The sequence below is a fragment of the Ursus americanus genome, chromosome 20 (assembly GCF_024610735.1).
Source record: "Ursus americanus isolate L20-20 chromosome 20, mUrsAme1.1.p, whole genome shotgun sequence".
In the NCBI taxonomy this organism is placed as follows: Eukaryota; Metazoa; Chordata; class Mammalia; order Carnivora; family Ursidae; genus Ursus; species Ursus americanus.
In genome coordinates, this window is record NC_142146.1 from 6,962,956 (window position 1) to 6,982,944 (window position 19,989).

General features: G+C 41.5%; 1 protein-coding gene across 6 annotated transcripts in view; it reads left to right on the forward strand.

Annotated features, from left to right (window-relative positions):
* The first annotated feature begins 3,761 nt into the window (after positions 1–3,761).
* Positions 3,762–19,989, forward strand: part of STAC (SH3 and cysteine rich domain) — a 147,282-nt gene continuing 131,054 nt past the window's right edge. For 2 of the 6 annotated variants that reach the window (XM_045798277.2, XM_087870078.1), the window contains exon 1: positions 3,770–4,075. In XM_045798277.2, the coding sequence (XP_045654233.2) occupies positions 3,965–4,075 (111 nt within the window). In that variant the 5' untranslated portion in view covers positions 3,770–3,964. Of the gene's footprint in view, positions 4,076–19,989 lie in introns of all 6 variants that reach the window. The other 4 variants (XM_087870074.1, XM_087870075.1, XM_087870073.1 and 1 more) reach the window with 4 other exon arrangements.

Here is a 19,989-nt window from a genome sequence, read left to right on the forward strand (position 1 = left end):
AGAAATAGGAAAATCAGTAGGAGAAGGAAGGGAAGAATGAAGGGGGGTAAACAGAAGGGGGAATGAACCATGCGAGACTATGGACTCTGGCAAACAATCTGAGGGCTTCAGAGGGGAGTGGGTTGGGGGATCGGCATAGGCCGGTGATGGGTATTAAGGAGGGCACATATTGCATGGTGCACTGGGTGTTATACGCAAATAATGAATCATGGAACATTACATCAAAAACTAAGGATATACTGTATGGTGACTAACATAACATAATAAAAAATTATTATTAAAAAAATTGTCTAAGATCTTGTGGCTTGTAAGTGGAAGAGCTGGTATGTTTGAACTTCAGACTCATGGCCCTTACACTAAATGTAAAGATTCAAGTCCCCCTCTATCTCCCAGAGGTTATAACCAACTAGAAGCAGCACACAAATTTGCTCATTAGAGAACAGATGCAGCTCTTAACCATAAACCAGCTCTATGAGGCTGCCTTTTCCAGGTCCTTCCAGCGGGAGACCGTTTCAATGCCGTCAAACAGTGCTATTCAAATATAACCTACTATTATTTTTGCCTTCATGATTATTAATTGGCACTTCCAAAACAGGTTAAGAATGCATACACTGGATCTCGTCCGCCCTGATAATAGGAGTCTCCAAATTAAATGATCAGCTTTGTTGCTGAGGAGAGACCAGTCAGGAGTTGTGAGTCCCGCATTAACAGTTGCTCAAAATAGGGGCTGGCATGGTTACTGGTAGGACTCTGGGCAAAGCATTGGGTTTCTCTGGCTTGCAAGCAGGTCCCTCAGGCAAGGTGGCCAGAGGCAACAACTAAAGCTCCGTCACAGGTTGAATGGCAGCTGTTGGTGCCTCCTGCCACATTTGTCTTGACTTCTTGGCTATCACCTCCAAAATATACATCTGGTGATTATTCACTTTTAAGATAAAAGAATGGAGTGGGTAACTCTTCATTCTTTGAGGACTCTCCCTATGCTTCTCTTAGGCTTCTGGCTCTCAATCTGCATCACTTTGCCTTTTAAGGCCTGCAGCCTCTTCACTAGATCTGGGTTCCACAATTGCGTAAGCGCAGCAGAACAGGGTGGCCAACACTTGGCCCAGGAGCAAGATATATGTGAGTCCGAGTCCCTGTTCCCACACTCACTGTAAAACCTAGCATCTTATTAAATAAAAGATTAAATGAAATACCACATAGAAAATGCCTACAACATAGCAGAATCCCAGTGCAGGTTAGCAATTATTATTAGCATCAATTTAATTGCCAAACCCCATACCCTTCATAGATTTCAGTACTCACAACGATTCCTATGCATCAGACATGGAGAACCAACGTGTTGCAACCCTGCTCTCCTTTATCCTTGTCACTTTCCCATCCCCTGATCATTCTGCTTATCTTCCCTCTTCCTCTCCCTGCTATTCTTTTTTGTACCTTTCATAAGTATGGCATTGAAAAATTTTAAATAGTCTTGATAGTATCTTTCTACCCCATGGCTCTAGAAGAAGCCAAAGTTCACAGAATGAAAGTCTGAGCATTTATTAAAATGAAGGGTGAGATCATACAGCTGCCCTTTGATTCTTAAAAAAAAAATAATAAGATCCAAAGATGAAAAATTCCTTGTATTTAAGTCACAGTGTACTTGCCCACCAAGATTGGAACTGCCCATTGACTCAGGGGGGCTTCACTTCCTCAGAAGACCCTTCTCTGGCCACAGACTTGTTCAGTCCTTGCATTTGTGCATACACATTAGATTCCTATACTTTATCACAGTTCATAAACGTTGTGTGTGTGTGTGTGTGTGTGTGTGTTTGTATGTGTGTGTGTGTGTGTGTGTGTGTGTGTGTGTGTGTGTGTGTGTGAGATTTAATTAATCTCTGTCTCTCTTTCACCAGGCTCTCCATTCCAGGACAATAGACTGAATCTATTGATGTTTTCTCTCTGCTCTATCATTATATTCTAGCACAATGTCTGGTACAGAAGAGATGTTTGATAAAGGTGTCTTGCTACTGTTGCCCTGTCATTGTGTGCTCTGCTTGTTGCTCTTGTGATTTGGGCTATTAGAATTTTCTATCTACTGAGCAATTAGGAATTGTGTTTTGAGGAGGGAAGAGCTGTGGCCATTTGAGTTAGCCAATCTGGCCTGTCAAATGAGAAGCGAAGAGCCACTAGGGTATTTGGAGCTCTCTGAGAGCCAAATGCCCATTAAGAGCCTGGCACTTAGAATAGGAGCTTTCAATTGATGTCCAGGATAGAAAGAGTAATAGGTTCTTTCCAAAGACGTGAGCCAAGGTAAACATGCAGGACCAGATATATAATTCACAGGGTCCAGTTCAAAATGAAAATGCAAGGCCCCTTGTTCAAATATTATTAAGAATTTCAAACAGAGCCATAAATACAGAGAGAACAAACTGGTGGTTGCCAGAGGGGCAGGAGGTAGGAAGATGAGCAAAAAGGGTGAAGGCTAGTAAGAGGTACAGGCTTCCAGTTACGGAGTGCCTAAGTCACAAGGATAAAAGGTACAGCACAGAGAATATAGTAAGTGGTATTGTAATAGCATTGTATGGTGACAGATGGTGGCGACGCTTGCAGTGAGCATAATGAAAAGAGATGTCGAATCACTATGTTGTACTCTTGAAACCAATCTAATACTGTGTATCAACTAAATTACAATTGAAAAAAATTAAAAATAGAAGAATTTCAAGATGGTGATAGAAGAGCATCAAACCAAGTACAGGGTCCTGAGTGAGACTACACAGGTTGCACACCAATGACGCTGGCCTTACAAAATTTACAGATAATCAGGAAAATCTGGAACATAAGTTTACGATTTTCTGTTAGACAATTGAGGGAATTTTGTATTTATGAAAAAATAAGATCTTTTAAATATCCAGATATATTTCCTTTCCCTGCATACTGAGGTTGTGTCTTCAAAAAATAATGGATCCTTCTGTCCCTCTATCCAATTGGGCCATCTCTATGTTTCCAAAGGTTCTATTAAGGCAGACTGGTTTGCCCCTCCGTGAACAGCCCTGAACTCCTCGCTGTACTGACTCATCCAGTTGGTTCTTCAGCCATGCCCAGCTGACCTCCATCTGAGGCTTCAGAGTCCAAACGGCATGGATTTTGAAGCCAAAATGGGTTCCAATCCCAGCTCCACTATTTATAGTTCAATGACTTAAAGCAAATTCCTTAGCTTCCCTAGAATCTCGGTTTCCTCGTCTATAAAACGTAAGCGATGCTACCCAGCCCAAGAGGTTTGCCGTGAGGATTAAATATTGTAAAAAGCTTAGAGGGCTGAGCACAAAAGCACACAACAAAATGAGGACACAGCCTCGTTGCATTTTGCCTCTGCTTTAGCCCAAAGCTGAATGGGGGAGCGCGGAGTGCCTTCAAGAAGGGGAACCCCAGCTCTCCCCGCTCTCCGTCACTGAGCCCTATAAATAACTTAGCTAAGTCACCGTCTCCCTTGGAGTCGCTGTTCCTTAGGGTGAGGAATGAGGGTGGTGTTGCGGGTGGTCCCTCCTGGCTGAATCCTTCCCGGGTTTTCTCTTCCTTCCACTATCGCTCCTACGGAACCCCTCGCTCGGGTGGGCGCCCGCGCGGCCTGGCTGCAGGACCCCTAGGCCGCGGCCCCCACCCGTCCCCCGCCTCCCGGCGGCCGCCGCGCAGCCCCGCCCCGCCCCGCCCCGCCGCCCCGCCTCCCCCACGGCCGGCGAGCGCTCCCGAGCCGCCCGTCCGCTGCCGGCTGCCAGTCCCGCCAGTGCGCTGGCCGGCGCGGGGCGGCGGGCGTGCGGGGCGGGCGTGCGGGACGGGCGTGCGCACGGGAGAGGTCGGGGGAGGGCGCGTGGGCGGCTGGGAGAGGATGGGAATCCCTGGGACCCGCCGCTGAGCTAGCCCGAGCGGCGGGAAGGCCAGCCTAGCTGTTCCTCCGGGAGCCTAACACCGTTCCCGCGCCGCCACGATGATCCCCCCGAGCGGCGCCCGCGAGGACGGCGTGGACGGGCTGTCCAAGGAGGCGCCGAGCGCCGAGCAGCCACCCTCTCCTGCATCCACCAGCAGCCAGGAATCCAAGGTACCGCGCACACTTGCCCCAAGAAAACATGAACTCACTCTCCTCCTGTCCTTCTCTCGGTCCACCTTCGTTTCCCCCGAACTGGTGCCAACGCCAGCGGGAGACGTGCCCCTAGTGGGACCCGGTCTCCCCTGAGACTCGAATGTGGGGCAGGACTCGCTGTAACGCTGCTGGACCACGTCGCGTGGACCCAGCCTCCTGCCCACACAGACCCGAGGCTGCTCTGGCTTCTCCCCGCAAGCACACGTTGGTTAGTGCGCACTGACTCTGGGCTCAGAGACCGCTTTTCTGGGTGGTTGGTGGCATGGTGGTTCTGTGCTTTCAGCCCGCTGGTCCAAGCACGTGTAGGTGTTCAGCTGCTTCCGAAGGATGAAGTATGATAGCGAGGGATGCACCTCCAGAAAAGCTAGGGCACTTGGGGCCAGCAAAGGGTTGTCTGTGTCACAGGGGTCTCGGAGACTCTGCTTAATATAAGGGCTCACCCCTAACTTCAGAAGAGCTAAGCAAAGGGAAAAGCCGCATTCCTGGGAAAGTTGAGGTTCCTCCTGTGGAAGTTAATACTTGAAGAACTTACACTTGCTTCTATGAGTTCCACTAACACACACACACACACACACACACACACAGCCAGCGCCCCGCAGCACTTCTGCCACCGCTCCACTTCCTCTGAAACTCTTGTGGGGGCCAGGCACATGCCTGGAAATCTCTGAAGAGGATCAAGTAAAATGTGGCTGCTAGCAGTGACATGCATCTTAGCGGGGGCGGGAGGGGGGAGTGGTGAAAATCATAAGCTGGAGTTTCTGGTTATATGGATTTCTTTAAATGCAGGGCTCCTGGCTCTTTATACAGATCTCCTTGTGAATTCCCCAGGCATCTTTGGAATGGTGGGCAGTTCTGTATAGGAGTGAAGGGAAGGGGGATGCCAGTTTGGAGGGCAGGTCAGATTGGGAAAAGAAAAGTCCCATCCCTCTCTCCCTTTACATACATCCCTAAAAGCCATTGACAAATCAGCAGGATCAAAATCACAGCCAAGTGGCTCTTGGTTTAAGTGATGCTGGGCACTGTACTCATCTCAGCCTCTGAAAGTTAACCATCAAAGAGAGCTTTGCATTTTCTTTATTTTATCTTATTTTTGTTCTGATAAATGTCTGATCTGGGGCATGTGTATGTCACCTTCTCTAAAACTCAGCTGGAAATGGGGGCAAAAGCCCCTCCTTCCAGAGTCGAAGTGAAGAATATGTGAAATGACCCAATGCAGTGTAAGGACTCAATCAATGTTTATCCTTTTCCTTCCTGAGATCAAGGGGATCCACCCCACCACAGATGATCCATTCCAAAGCTGTCTCATAACGTGCACACACATACCACCTCTCCTCTGACTGAAAGTTTCTGGGCATCTCATCATTGTCTATCATTGACCATCAGCCACCTAAGGGGTATGGGTTAGTGGCCTTTTCAAAGATGATCTTGTAGACTGTGAATGAATGCAGCAAAACTCAAGAGTGAAACTTTTTGAATTGGGCCTGTTGCTGTGCAGTAGGTGTGTTCTGGAAAGGGCTTAGCATTTGCGTATACAGCAGCATGTTTTAAACACACTATATGGGTTTGCTATTTATAGATATCCTGATGCAAATTATTTGGCAGAGCAGAAACTACATATGTAATACCCATAATTATCCACTGATTTATCTGACTATACTTTCAAATTTGTACATGCCAGTTTTTCTCAAAGTGGTCTACACACCTGAAGTGTGTGTATATGTTCTGAAATTTGCCGTGGTTTATGAAAACCATGTTTCTTAATCAGTGGAGATGGGCTGGGGGGGAGGGGATGGGCCATGAACCCCAGGAAATTGAATGCCAAATAGTGTGCCTGAATGTGAATTTTTATGGTGTAGCACTGGTGATGTTCTCAAAGGGGTCCAAGCTCCTCAAAAAAGCTCAGCTGCTGGGATGGAGGAATATGTGGTAAGGGGGCAGGAGGGCATGAAACAGGAGCAGAAGAAGGCTCTATTTATTCTACACCAGGAGTGACAGATTTGAAAGCCGTTTATAGGGATCTTCCACCCTGAAGATGAGAGAATAGTAAGGAAAGTGTGAACAAGGTAATAGTAGTCATTCCACCTCACTCTTCTCAAATGATCTGTTTGTGAAAATACCACATGGGTTAGGCCTCCCTGGGCATTCAACTTCCGCAAGAAAGACTTTTAAAATTACCTTCTAAAAGACTTTTGTTCTCTGATTATAAGAGTAACAAAATAGTCTTTGTAGAAATTTGAAAATCCCAGACAAAAATAAAGAAAAAAAAATGACCCATTGGCTCACAATCCAGAGGCAACTACTGATAACATTTTTATCTATATCGCCCATCTTTTTTATAAGATCTATTTTTATATTTACAAACATAGTTGAAAGTGCTCTGGTCGGCATCTACTGAACGCTATGTCAGGTACAACTTGATTCTTCACAGTAACCCTATGAGGGAGATTGCCAGTTTCTTTGATTTTATGAATAAGGAAGCAGAAGCTCAGAAAGGTTGGGTGACTTGCCCAAGACCACATAGCTAGTTGAACGACACAGCTAGGACAGAGCCCTGGACAGCAGAGCTCTGGAGCCCAGCCCTCCACCACACAGCCCTCTGCCATGCTTGTGTACTGTTTCACTTTCTCCTGGTTCCCCTAACATCCTAACCAAGTATTTCACATGCCACTCAAAGTCATTTACAGCAGTATTTTGTTCTTGTCTTAAGAAATCTTTGAAAATGAATTGAGCTCATGTGCAATGGTTAAAGACCAATTTTTGTCTAGTTTCTTTGTGTTTGGTTTTGCTACTCTTCCTCCAAAAATATACTTACGGAGATAATTAAATGTAATGTCACAGAAATATCTGGAAAAGGTGGTCACAATAAACCCTTTAGTGCAGAGAGTCCATTAGGAGAGGAGGAGGATGGTTCAGTGCCCTGAGCTCATAGCATGTTTCCAGAAGTCCGTTTCCTTTGCAGATTCTTTGGAACGCTACATCATAGATTATTGGAGTTGGAAACCTTAGAAATCATCTACTCGGAGTATTTTTTAAATTATGGATAATTTTTACTGTGTAAATTTATTGTAGTGTGGAAAATTTCAACATACACAAAAGTAGAGAAAACAGTATGAAGAGCAGTCATGGAACTAATCACCTGGTTTCACCAATGACCAATGGATGACCTTGTTTCATCTGTCATCCCCTACACCACCATCCCTCCCCAGATAGCTGGATCAGTTGAAAGCAAATTCCAGACATCAATTCATTTCACCCATAAATCTTTCGGTTGCATCTCTAAAAGATAAGGGCTTTTTGGTGAGCATGACTACAGTTCCATTATCACATATACCAAATGTCTTCAGTCAAGGGTTAGTATGTTCTTTGGGGTTCCACGAATGGTCTTTGGAAGGTCCGTGAACCACCAGAACCGGCATTCAGAATTGTGCAGTCATATGCAGACGTACATCGCCTGTGGAAAGGATCCATAGCTTGTATCAAATCAGTAAAGTATCGATAGCCCTTAAAGTTTGTTTAAACGTCTTCTCTTTTCTCTCTTGAGGACATTGAAGCCAAGAGAGACATAACGACTTGCCTACAATCACACATATTGTTAGCGGCAGGACTTCTATTTAGGAACGCTCTCTGGGACCTTGGATACCCCAGTACAATTTCCTCAGGGCATATTCCTGTAAACCGAAGTAGTAATGTAGTTTATGTGGTTTTCTTTTTCATAAAATTAGTTGAACTGAAAGAATGTGAGAGCCACCCCTCTGTCTTTCCACTAGCTATTCCAGAAAGACCACAGCCTTATTTGTTTTTTAAGTGCCGACAGAGACTGTCGAATACTAAGAAAAATGTCGTGTTTCAGCATCCCTTATTTCAATGAATACCCCTTCTCCTACTGACTTATTGACAGCATAGAGCTCTTACTCAAGTCTAAAATGAAGGTTTTGTGTGGACGCCCTTTGACATCACTTACATGGCCCAAGAGATTATAGGTTTCAAGGTCCAATAGCCAAGAATTGAGATCTTTTCTTATCAGTTGCCTTGTGACTCTGGGCTAGTTGCCTAGCCTTGCTGAGCCTCAGCTTCCTAATCTCTAAAATGGGGATGCTAATACCCAGCTGACATGGGTGTTTTTGTAAGGCCTGTGACCTTAGGCCTTATGTAAGGCCTATGTTGTAAGCATATATAAGCATGTGACATTATTTGCTTTCTCTTCCTGCTTCACATTAGATGACTTCTATCCCTAGCCAACCCCAGATGTCATCACTGGCATCATTTCACTGACCAAAACTGATGATCCAATAGTATAACTGAGTTTTCCTCCCTTTGGACTTTACTTAAGCTGTTGAGTGCAGAGAATTTTCACCTTGGCTGTTTTGCATCCCCAGGAAGGTAAGCTATTGACTCACCAGCCTGTGGCTTCAATTTTGAAAGGATGATGTAAGCCACCTAGTAGCCCATAGGAGCCATGGACCAAGGAGTCCCCTCATCCCATAGCTGTCTTTGAATCTGGACTACCATCCAAGCTAGGGAGAAGAAATCTCTTAACCATAAGGATGTGTCCTGCATCTTCCAGAAAGGTGTGTGTCCACCAATCAGCAATTATTTATTGAGTGCCTACTTTGTGCCCAGTGCATCTCATACATATGTGAAGCTATTGTTGATAAGGAATTTAACTTCTACTCAGGGGAGAAGATGAAAGAAAATGGAACCTTGGCCTTGCATTCAGATCCCTTGAGGAGTCCAGTCCATTGGTTAGACTGCTAAATGGAAATCTCTGATCAAGGTTCCCAAGCATCAGTATTGTTTTAGAGCTTCCTTGATGATTTCATTGTGCAGCCAAGTTTGAGAAACACTGATTTAGACTATAAGAATTGTAGACTGTCAAAGAAATTAAATAGAGAATAAGGGGCGCCTGAGTGGCTCAGTCGTTAAGCTTCTGCCTTCGGCTCAGGGCGTGATCCGGCGTTCTGGGATCGGGCCCCACATCGGGCTCCTCCACTGGGGGCCTGCTTCTTCCTCTCCCACTCCCCCTGCTTGTGTTGCCTCTCTCGCTGGCTGTCTCTATCTCTGTCAAATAAATAAAAAATCTTTTAAAAAAAAGAAATTAAATAGAGAATAAGAATTCAGTAAGAACTGTAGACTGTCAGATCTCTTCTTTCTAGGCACAGTACCTGAAGGAATCATTTGTAGTTAGTCTTTCTTCTTTCCCTTCCCATTTATCATTCAGTGCAAAGGAATGGCTCTAGCAACAGTGACCAGCTGTTCACCTCCATGTTGCCAAATAATCTTAAGCATTTCTCAGATGCAGCTGGATTTACAAGGGTAGCTATGCCCTTATTAAGTTATTTTCATAATCATAAAAATAACAAGTACTCAATGTAGAAAACTGGAAAACAGAAAATTGTAAAGAAAAATTTCTTTATCACACAACAACTTGGAGATAAGGATGGTTACATTTCTTGCTGTATTTCTTTCATTTACATTTCCTTTACACATGCACACACACACACTTGAAACAAAATTGGAGCAGTGTATACATAAGTGCATGCTGTACTTTTTCTTCCGCCTGATGTTATGCATAGTTTCCTTATACTCTTAGATAATCAATAACATGAATATTCAAAATGGTATAATATTCTACTTTGTTGTTATACCACATCTATTCCGCAGTCCCTTCTGACTGCATATTTAGGTACTTTCTTACCATTCACATATTTTAAAATATTAAAATTCACATCCTGATACATAAACATTTTATTATATTTCTGACTAGTTTCATGGGAGGTAGAATTGCTGGGCCCCGATATAAACACTTCTAAGTTCTTTTATTCTCATTGACACAGTGCTCTCAAGAAAAGCTATACCACAGCTTTTTACTTCTTAGTCAACTTTGATTGAAATATGACATCATACCAAAAAGTGCACACATTACAAGACTCCAGCTTAATGAATTTTCAGAATATAAATTTTGCTCTGTCTACAACCAATGCAGAAATCAAGAAATAGAATGTTACCAGCTCCCCAGAATCTCCCTCAGTCTCCCTTCTATTCCTGCCTTCCCAAAGGTAAACAATATCCTGACTTCTAACAACATAAACTAATCTCAGTTATTTGAACTTTATATAAATGCAATCATATAGGGTATACTCTTTGATGCCTGGCTTCTTTCAGTTAGTATGTGATGAGAGTCATCTATGCCATTGCATGTAGCCGTAGTTTCCCTTTTCATTGCTGTATAGCATTCCACCCTGTGAGTACTTCACTGTTGATCTATTCTGATGATGGGCATTTGGATCGTTTCTTGGTTTTGGCGGCTGTGGTCATTCTTATAGATATCCTTTGTGGCACATCTGTTAGGTGAATACCTAGGAGCAACATTTCTGGGTTGTAGGGCATACCATATAGATATTGCCAGCTTTCCAAAGTAGCTATACCAATTCATACTCCCCCTAATGGTTGTTATGTTATGTTGTGTTATGTTATGTTATGGTTGTTAGGCCTTTCTGTGTTCTGTTTATGAAATCTTTGCTCACCCCAAAGACATGAAGGTATTCTCCTATATTATTTCCTAGAAATGTTGCTTTGCCTTTCACACATAAGTTTATAATCCATTTGGAATCACTTTTTTGGTATGGTGAGAGATAGGGGTCAAGATTCAATTGCACGGCCACCTTTGCTCTTCTAGTAATATATACCACTCAAGAGTGTTTGCTTCTGGGATGCCTGGGCAGCTCAGTCGATTAAGTGTCTGCCTTCAGCTCAGGTCATGATCCCAGCGTTCTGGGATCAGATCTCCCATTAGGCTCCTTGCTCAGAGGGGAGCCTGCTTCTTCCTCTGCCTGCTGCTCCCCCTGCTTGTGCTCTCTCTCTCTCTCTGACAAATAAATAAACAAAAACTTTAAAAAAAAAGAGTGTTTGCTTCTGCAGGTATCCCAGCACATCATTAGCTGAGAACATAATTTTATGTTACTTTTTCAGTTTGGAGGTTCTCAGACCAAATTGTGTTGTATAAATTTGAGCCTCAAATCTATGTGAAGGCAGATCTGTGATTATGAATTCTCAGGAAATATGTATATATGTATGTATGTGTATTCTGCTTTATGGCTATGCTAAGATTTCTTTATCATCAACCCAAGATGCTGAGAAATTTGTTTCTAGATCATTCTTTCTTTCTTTTTCAAGTCTTCACTCTATTTAGGCATAGAAATCCAATCCCCTAGGTTTTTTTTTAAATTTGTGGTAAAATATACATAATGTACTATTTACCATTTTTACTGTTTTTTAAGTATACAGTTCTTTGACATTAAATACATTCTCATTGTGAAACCATCACCACTATCCATCTCCAGAACTTTTGATTCTTCCCAAACTGAAACTCTGTCCCCATTAAACAGTTATTCCCCATCTCCTTTGCCTCCAGCCCCTGACATCACTCTTCTACTTTCTGATCCTCTGAACTTGACTACCCTAGCTACCTCATATCAGAGGAATCACATAATATTTTTCCCTTTGCGATTGGCTTATTTCACTTAACATAAATCTTCAAGGTTCATTCATGTTTTGGTATATGTCAGAATTCCCTTCCTTTTAAAAGCTAAAAATATTCCATTGCGTGGATATATCACATTTTTTTGGAGCTAACAGATTTTGCTATTTTTTCAATAGGAGAATATTTTAGATCATTCATAAATTATTATTTTTTATTTTCTCACTTTATGAAATTCTTCTTTCCCGGTTACACTAATCCACTTACCCATCAATGGACATTTGGGTTGCTTCCACCTTTTGACTATTGTGAATAGTGCTGTTATGGACTTGGGTATGCATATATCGGTTCAAGCCCCTGCTTTCATTTCTTTCAGGTATATGGCCCAAAACATTATTGCTCTATTTTATGGCAATCCTTTGTTTAATTTTTTGAGGAATCATCATATTGCTTTCAGCACTGGCTGCAGCATTTTAGATCCATAGCAGCAATACTCAAGGGTTCTAATTTCTCTACATCCTCTCCAACACTTGGTATTTTCTGGGCTGTTTTTTTTTTTTTTAATCCTAATGGGTGTTAAATGGTATCTCATCATGGTTTTTATTTTGTATTTCCCTAATGATTAGTTGAGCAACATTTCATGTGTTTATTGGCCATTTGTATATACTCTTTGGAGAGATGTCCATTCAAAGCCTTTGCCCATTTTTTAACCAGATTCCTTGGGTTTTTTGGTTATTAAGTTGTAGTATCACAGCCTTTTAAATCAGAACATTTGAAGGACAAAGATACATGGAATTTTCTTATTGTTTTAATTACATTTATTTACACAGAGGATTATTTTTATGTTTTAAAAAATATTTGTCTTTTTTCTTTTGCATATTATCTGCTCATGTCCTTTTCCATTTTAATAGAACATTCACCCATTTCCTATTGATTTTTTAAAACTTCCTTATACATATTTTTTAATTTTTTTTATTATGTTAAGTTAGTCACCACACAGTACTTCATTAGTTTTTGATGTAGTGTTCCATGATCTATTGTTTGCATATAATACCCAGTGCTCATTACAACATGTGCCCTCCTTAATACCCATCACCGGCTAACTGGTGAAGCCATAGCTAAATGTTTTAAAAAACAGTTTTAAAAAATCTTCCTTATAAATATTAAAACCGTGATCTTTTATATATGTTGCAAACCTTTTCCCAGACTGAAATTTGCTTTTTGATTTTATGACATTTTCAATATAGAAGATTTCTTTTGTCATGTTGTTAGATGTTTCAGATTTATTTAGCTATGGCTTCTTTTTTCCATTTATATTTAGAAAGGTCTTCCCCACTCTGGAAGCAGATAAATATTAACCTGTTTGTTTCTCTAGATCTTTAATATATACTTGTTACTTTTATCACCTTAATCCATCTGAAATTTTTGGTGTTATGTGGTATGGGAGAACTCTAATTTTTTTCCCCTGATGATTACTAAGTATTTTTAAAACCATTTATTGAATAATTCATTCTTTTTTCACTGATTTGAAATGTTACATTTATTATGTAATAAATGCTAATATGTACTAGGTTCTCCTTTAGAGTCATCTGTTATATTCTAATGATTTTGCATGTATTACTATACAGTACTTTGGTGTTACTATTATAACATTTTAACCATTGTAGCTTTATAATAGATAATTGGTAATACAAGTACCCTCCTGGGAGTTTTATTTATTTAGCTGCACACCTTTCTGTTTTTCCATCAAGTCATAAAAATAATATTTTGGAAATAACTGCATGAAACTATTAAGATCATTTCAGTGAAATCTTTACTAGTAATGGGATTTCTTATCCAGGAACATAGTATATATCTTTAGGTATTGACATACATTTTATGACACTCATAAAACCCTTGGGAGTTTTCCTCAAATACCTTTTGCCCAATTCTCTGTTAGCTATTGTTTGGGTGTTTTATACTCTGGGTTACACTTATGAACCATCTCTTTTATATTTTCTAACTGCTGAGAGCTGACATATGGGAAATCTGTTTCATATTAATTTTGTAATCTAAGATCTTCCACATTCCATTTCTTATTCATCAATAAAGAAATACAGTGTTGCTTAGCGGCTCAGAGCATGGGCTCTAGAGTTAGAAATAGCTGTGTTCAAATCCCACAGTGCCACTTTGGGATGCCACTTAATAAGCTTCCCTGTCCTTTGTATTCCTGAGCTTCACTATTCTTTCTGTAAAGTGAACACAATAATGCCCTTCTGCAGCATTGTTGTTAGGGTTAAATTAATTAGTGTATGCTAAGTGTTTAACACAGTGCCTGACACATAATAAATGTTAGCTATTATTATTAGATTATCATAATTTCTGCAATAAGAATTTCACCTCTCTAAATATAATTCTCATTCTTGGAGGTGGGGGAGTAGAGTACATTTGGAACAGGGGCTTATTGCACTCCCAAAATATGGTAAATATTAGTGGAGGTATTGAGCTAATACTGGATTACTTTAAATGCCAACAGTATTTTGCTGTCAGTGTGCATTCTCTGTAAGTGTTTATTGCACAGTGTTGGTGCTAAGGAGTGGTCTTAGCTCTCTTGTTTATCAATGCATTGTGGAAGCCACTGCAAATTTACAACATTCAGCCTGAGAGACATAAGGCGGTGCTTTGCAAATTTAACTTCAAGACAAATCCACTTCCAACTAAATCATTCCTTAAGACCTCCTTCTATACAAATTCCAGACTTCCCACTCATGTTCACAATTAAACTGAGACAGTCTTTCTTGTTAAAGATGGGTAATGTTCTTAGCTTACTAAGAATTTCCATCAGGAATGGATGTGGAATTGTTTCAAATGACTTTTTGGCAAGTATCAAGGTAATCATGTGATTTTTTTTTTTTTTGTCCTTTGGCCTCTTTATGTGATGGATTATATTTATAGATAGCCTAATATTAAACCATTCTTACGTTCCTGGAAAAGGTTCTACTTGGCCATGAGGATTTTCTTTTAATAAACTGCTAGGATTTGATTGCCAATACTTTATTATTTTTACATCTATATACATAAGGGAGATTATTCTGAAGCTGTTACTTTGTGTTCTTGGTCAGATTTTATTTTTAAGGATATGCCAAGTTTTAAAAAACAATTTGGGAAGATGTCCATAGATGCTTTCATTTGCTTTATTTTTGTTTTTTTCCGCGGAGCAATTTGTAGAACCCAGATCCCCTCTTTTGATGTTTGAAAAAAAAAAAAAACCTGCCAATAATATCTAGACCTAGAACCTATTTAAAAATAAATTTTGAAAAACATTTCTTCAATTTTATTATTCTATTCCTTTTTAAAAAACAAATTGGCATGATTCAGGTTTGTTAATTTGTATTTTTCCATAAAATTATTCATTTCCTTTAAATCTTACTAACATCCCCGGATGAGTTATTATAAAACAGCCCTGGACTTTCCTTCAATCTCTTCCCATTCCCACTTTCTCTAGCGGCGTTCCCATGCACTCCTGTGCTGTGCACACCCTGTTTTGTAGTTCTCTGTATTTATATAGCATTAGCCCCTTAGATCTGGGTTGGAATCAGGAGAGTTAAACAGCAGTGCTCCTTCCTTTAATCTCTCACTCCTTTGATTCCCTTCCTAATGCTGGAACAGTTCCTTTCTGGTCCTTTGGGCTATCACTTCCTCCTCCAGCAGTCACTCAAATGTTGGTCTTCTCCAGCATCCTAGTGTCAGCCCTCAGCCCTTCTCACTCTTCATAATCTCTCTACATCTCTACTGGGACATGGTACGTATTTTAATATCACTCACCAGCCGATAACTTCCGAATCTGAATCCAACACAAATCTGAGCTCTAGACTGATCTATCCAGCTGCTTTTTGGACAGCCTGGGGCTTGATGCCCTCCATACCTTTTAAATTCAGGCTACTCTCAACCAAACTCATCATACTCAACTCAAATGCCAGCCCAGTTCTTCGTGTGTTCTCATCCATAGGTGAGCATCATCCGTGAAGTCAACCTTGATGACCCCCAGGGGGCCAGAGCAGAGAGGTTGATTGGCATCAGGTGGCCAAAGACAAAATGTCTGTCAGCCCCCAGAGGGTGCTTCACTGGTCTGAAAATGCAACTTGTCCGTGCTGCCTTTTGGTAACTTTCCCATAGCTGATGTTCCAGTCAGCACATTTTCCTCAGGGCTGAGAGCAGCTGTGACCACAGAATAGAGGACTGAGGTCAGACACAAGAACAAGAGGCAAGAGGAGGGATCCAGAACACCCTGGGCTCCTGGGAATGCCACCATTCTTTGCCCTCCAAACCAACATGAGGGAAAGTAGTAAAAAGAGGTACTAGAGGTCCATGTGCCCCTGGCAGGGCGCCCCCCCATCTCCAACACTCTCAGTTTTATCAGAACAGGGTGACTTGGAGAACTTGGAAAAGAATCCCAATAACCCCTCTTCCCCAGTGATGTTGGTCAACAGATGAAGAACGAGATGACAGAGCCCTGTCCTCTCACAGTGTGCCCTCCACACAGATCTGCACATCTGTTGATCCAGCCTGTCTACTACCCTCCCCAAGGTCAGCATCCCCAGTTCTGCCCCCTGCAGCCCACTGTTCAGCAAAATCCCAGGCAGTGGCTCTTTTCTCCTTCCATGGGCCTGGTAGTCGGGGAGGCGCCCTCACTACTGCTTCCAGACTCCTGACTCTCCTCATTAAACTCATAGCTTTAAAACCCATGTGCTCAGACTTCTCCCACTGCCAGCATTCCCCATCAGCTGCCAACCCCAGCGGGTCTCTCTGTTCCCCATGATGGCAGAGCCAGACCCTCTCTTGCTCATTCCAACCTCACCCCTGCCCTGATTGTTGGTGATGTTCATACACTGCAGATGACTCTTCCAAATACCTTGGCTTCTTCAGTCCTTAAACTTTTCTCCTCCTGAGGTCTTGTCTTCCATTTTCTTGCACATCGCCACCTGCTTCCATGATCCTTCCCAAGACTTTGTCTGTGTAGTGGTTGTATCATCTCCAGAATCTCCCTTGTAGACTTCCCATTCTATGACGACCATCTGGCATCTTTCCATCTAATTCCTTCTGATACCTCTACTCCAAGAATATTTCAACCCCACCCGAGTATAAAATCCATTAACTGGGGAGCCTACCACCTTTTCTTTGTCCCCCACCCACTTTAGGTTCTCAGATTCTTTTTTGTCACAATTGTATTTACTCCCTTGCAAACACCCTGGACTCCCTTGCCTTGATGTGCCTTTGTTAAGAATCACCTACAGAAACCTCAGCTCTGCCTAAAGCCAGTTTCCCACCTACTCCATACCCACACTTCTGGAGAAAGTAGAGAAGACAGATAATAAACAAGGTGAAAAATGCATATTATTTCAGGCAGTGATAAGGCTACTTACTTAGAAGAGAACAGTGTGGAAGCAGGGAGCATGAGGAGCTATTTTACTTCTGTGATCAAGGAAGTATTCTATGAAAAAGTGACTTGACTCAGAGACTGGAATGGAGTGAGGGTATGAGCTGTCATTTCAAGATTGAAGGCAAGAGGAGAGTAGGGGAGAGATCTGAGCAAAGCCCTGAGGTGGGAACAAGTTTGCATTTTTGAGAAGCAGCAAGAAATCTTGGGTGCTTGTTCCTGAGTGCTGAGTCCAGAAAGCTAGACTCACCTCTACAGAGTCCAAAGACTAGAACTGTACTGTCCAATATGGTAGCCATTAACCATGTGTGACTACTTAAATTTAAATTTATTAAAACTAAAAATTCAGTTCTTTAGTCATACTGGCCACATTTCAAGTACTTATAATCACCTGTGACTAGTGGTTACTACATTAGATGCCATAGATTATGGAACATTGTTCTCATTGTAGAATATTCTTACAGACAGCACCAGATAAATCCTGTGGACCTTTAATGGCCGTGCTAAGGAATCTGGATTTTGCTCTAAGTTTGAGAGACTACCACTTGAGAAAGCCTAGGAGGAAGTGGATCTGGACTGTACATGGTTTACATTTTACAAAGATTTCTGTAGCTACTACCTGCAGTGGGACTACAACATAGCAAGAGGGGAAGTAAGGAGGCCAGTTAGAAAGCAATGGTAGTCCAGATTAGGGAGAATGGTATCTTAGACCAGGTATTAGTTAGTGGAATAGTTAAGAAGTAGTAAGTTTCAGGATATATTTTGAAAGTAGAATCAATGAGATTTGCTATGAATGCAATATGAAGTGTGAGGGAGAAAGAAGAACCAGGGATGCTTCCTAAAAAGTGAAAGGGAGGAACACAACATTTTATGATCCACAAAGCCCTGTGCAAATGTGACTGGGTAGTAGTCACAATAAACTTCAAAGACATGAGGCATGAATTTAATCTTATGGATGACCTTTCAAGGGTGGAGACGATATGATTGGCTTGACTGATTCTGCATACAGGGAAGTTGATGAGTTCAGATGAATGTCTTAGAAGCCGGGCAGAGGGAATCAGATTTCAAGAGTGAAGATGAGAGGAGCCATTAATGTTGCCGCAGCAAAGTGAAAGATGGATTGGCATGGAGAGAACCTAAACCAGGGAGGTGAGCAATCCAGTCTTAAGAAAACGCAGAGGGGAAATGGGAAGGAAGAGCAAGCATGAGAGGACTTTCAAAGACAAGGGAAAGTGTCTGGTTCCTCCATAGAGAGCTGTCTTCACAGAGCTTGCACAGGGCTGGAGGCTGGGTTCACCCATGAGGACCCTTACCTGGCCAAACACTCCACAGTCAGAACGAATGGCTGAATACTTGAGTGGCAATTCCAAGATCAGAGCCAGAAACATGGAGACAGAGAATATCCCAATGGGTGAGATAAGAAGGCAAGAGAGCATAGAGCTGATGCTAATAGTAAAGAAAATCAGATGTAGGATGGAATGAGTTCCAGTGTCCTCAAGAATCAAGACTGTGAACTTCACTGCTTCACTGAAGCTTCTCAGACAACTGTTGTCTGATGACCTCCATGGCCCAGGCAACATAGCATAGAGAAGGGCCAGAGTCATCCAACAAGAAAATACTTTGATTCTTGGCTTCTGTAAGCATGGGCCATCTCTCCATAAAGCCAAAAATCAGGTGAGGAGCAAGGAGAAAGACCATGGATTCGAATAATTTCCCTCAATCAGGGAGTCTTTCTGGTAAATAATCGTTATTATCTCTGGAATAGAAAAATCTCCCTGATTATAGTTTCAGCGGAAGCCTGTTTCCTCCCTTCCCCCATTAATCTTACTCTAAAAGTGCAATGGAAGTCTCCACCCTGAAGTTCAATGAGCTTAATGAGATTTTTGAGACTGCTTTCTTTACTCATCTTTTTAGAAGATATTAAACCAAAGTTTCTTCAAGTGGGGTACAGGTGACTTAGATATACGTACGAAAGCCAATTATAAATTGGATCTCTGTTCATTTAACAATCTTTTCCCTATTGACTTTTATTAGGAAATTTGAGATGAAGTTCCTTGAAAAAATCATATGATACAAATGCAATCTTTTAAATTCGATTTATTATTGAAAAATGCTAGGGATGATTTTCTGATAACATTATTACTACTGTGCAAAGTTAGTTACTACTTTTTTGTTCCAGGAACATTTTCTTGGAGTTCCATATTTTGGGAAAAATGGGTTCTTTCCATCTCAAAGAAGCACCAGGAAACCTTGTCAGGCAAGGATGCTCAGGAAAGGAGTCATCCTGGACAGTCAAGCCTTCCTGATAACAGAGAACATGTCCTGTGATGTGCCAAGCATTTCCCAGTTGAGAATTCTGTTTGCAAATCTTTCTGTAATCGGGTTCACATTTCCCTGCTTTCAAAAGCAGAATGTGCCACATGGAATTTCATTCACATATAAGAGAGCTACAAATGCTTTGTAAATTTCAAAGCAATTATACTGTTTTTGTAATTTACTTTTCCTAATTACTCAGGATTACCATTTTAAACAGCAGTTATTGAACTTTATGCAGATAGCAGAGTTTTTTTCCTTGTAACAACAACTCCACACTGCTGTGCTTTCCTGGATCTTGTGTCTAATTCTGACATTTTTCTAATTCTTCCTTCACCAAGACCATTTATCTCTGCAGACTACCTTGAGGCTTTTAACTTGTTCTTCTAATTTGCTTTTGTATTGGAAGCTAAATCATCAAACTAGTTGGAATTTCATTTTCCTTAAAACAGAATGGAAACTGAACCTAGTGGACTACCATGGAAAAAACTAAAGGATTTTTGGTTTTTAGGGGGTTTTTTTGTTTTTGCTTTTTACTTAGTGATTGGTCTGGAAGTTCATCAGGCTTTGCTTACATATCCCAGTTCTTGGCTGCATTTTTTTTAAGTCAGTTGCTGAGTTCCTGATAGGTTCGCTATTTCTTAATTCTTGTTTAAAGGGGAAACT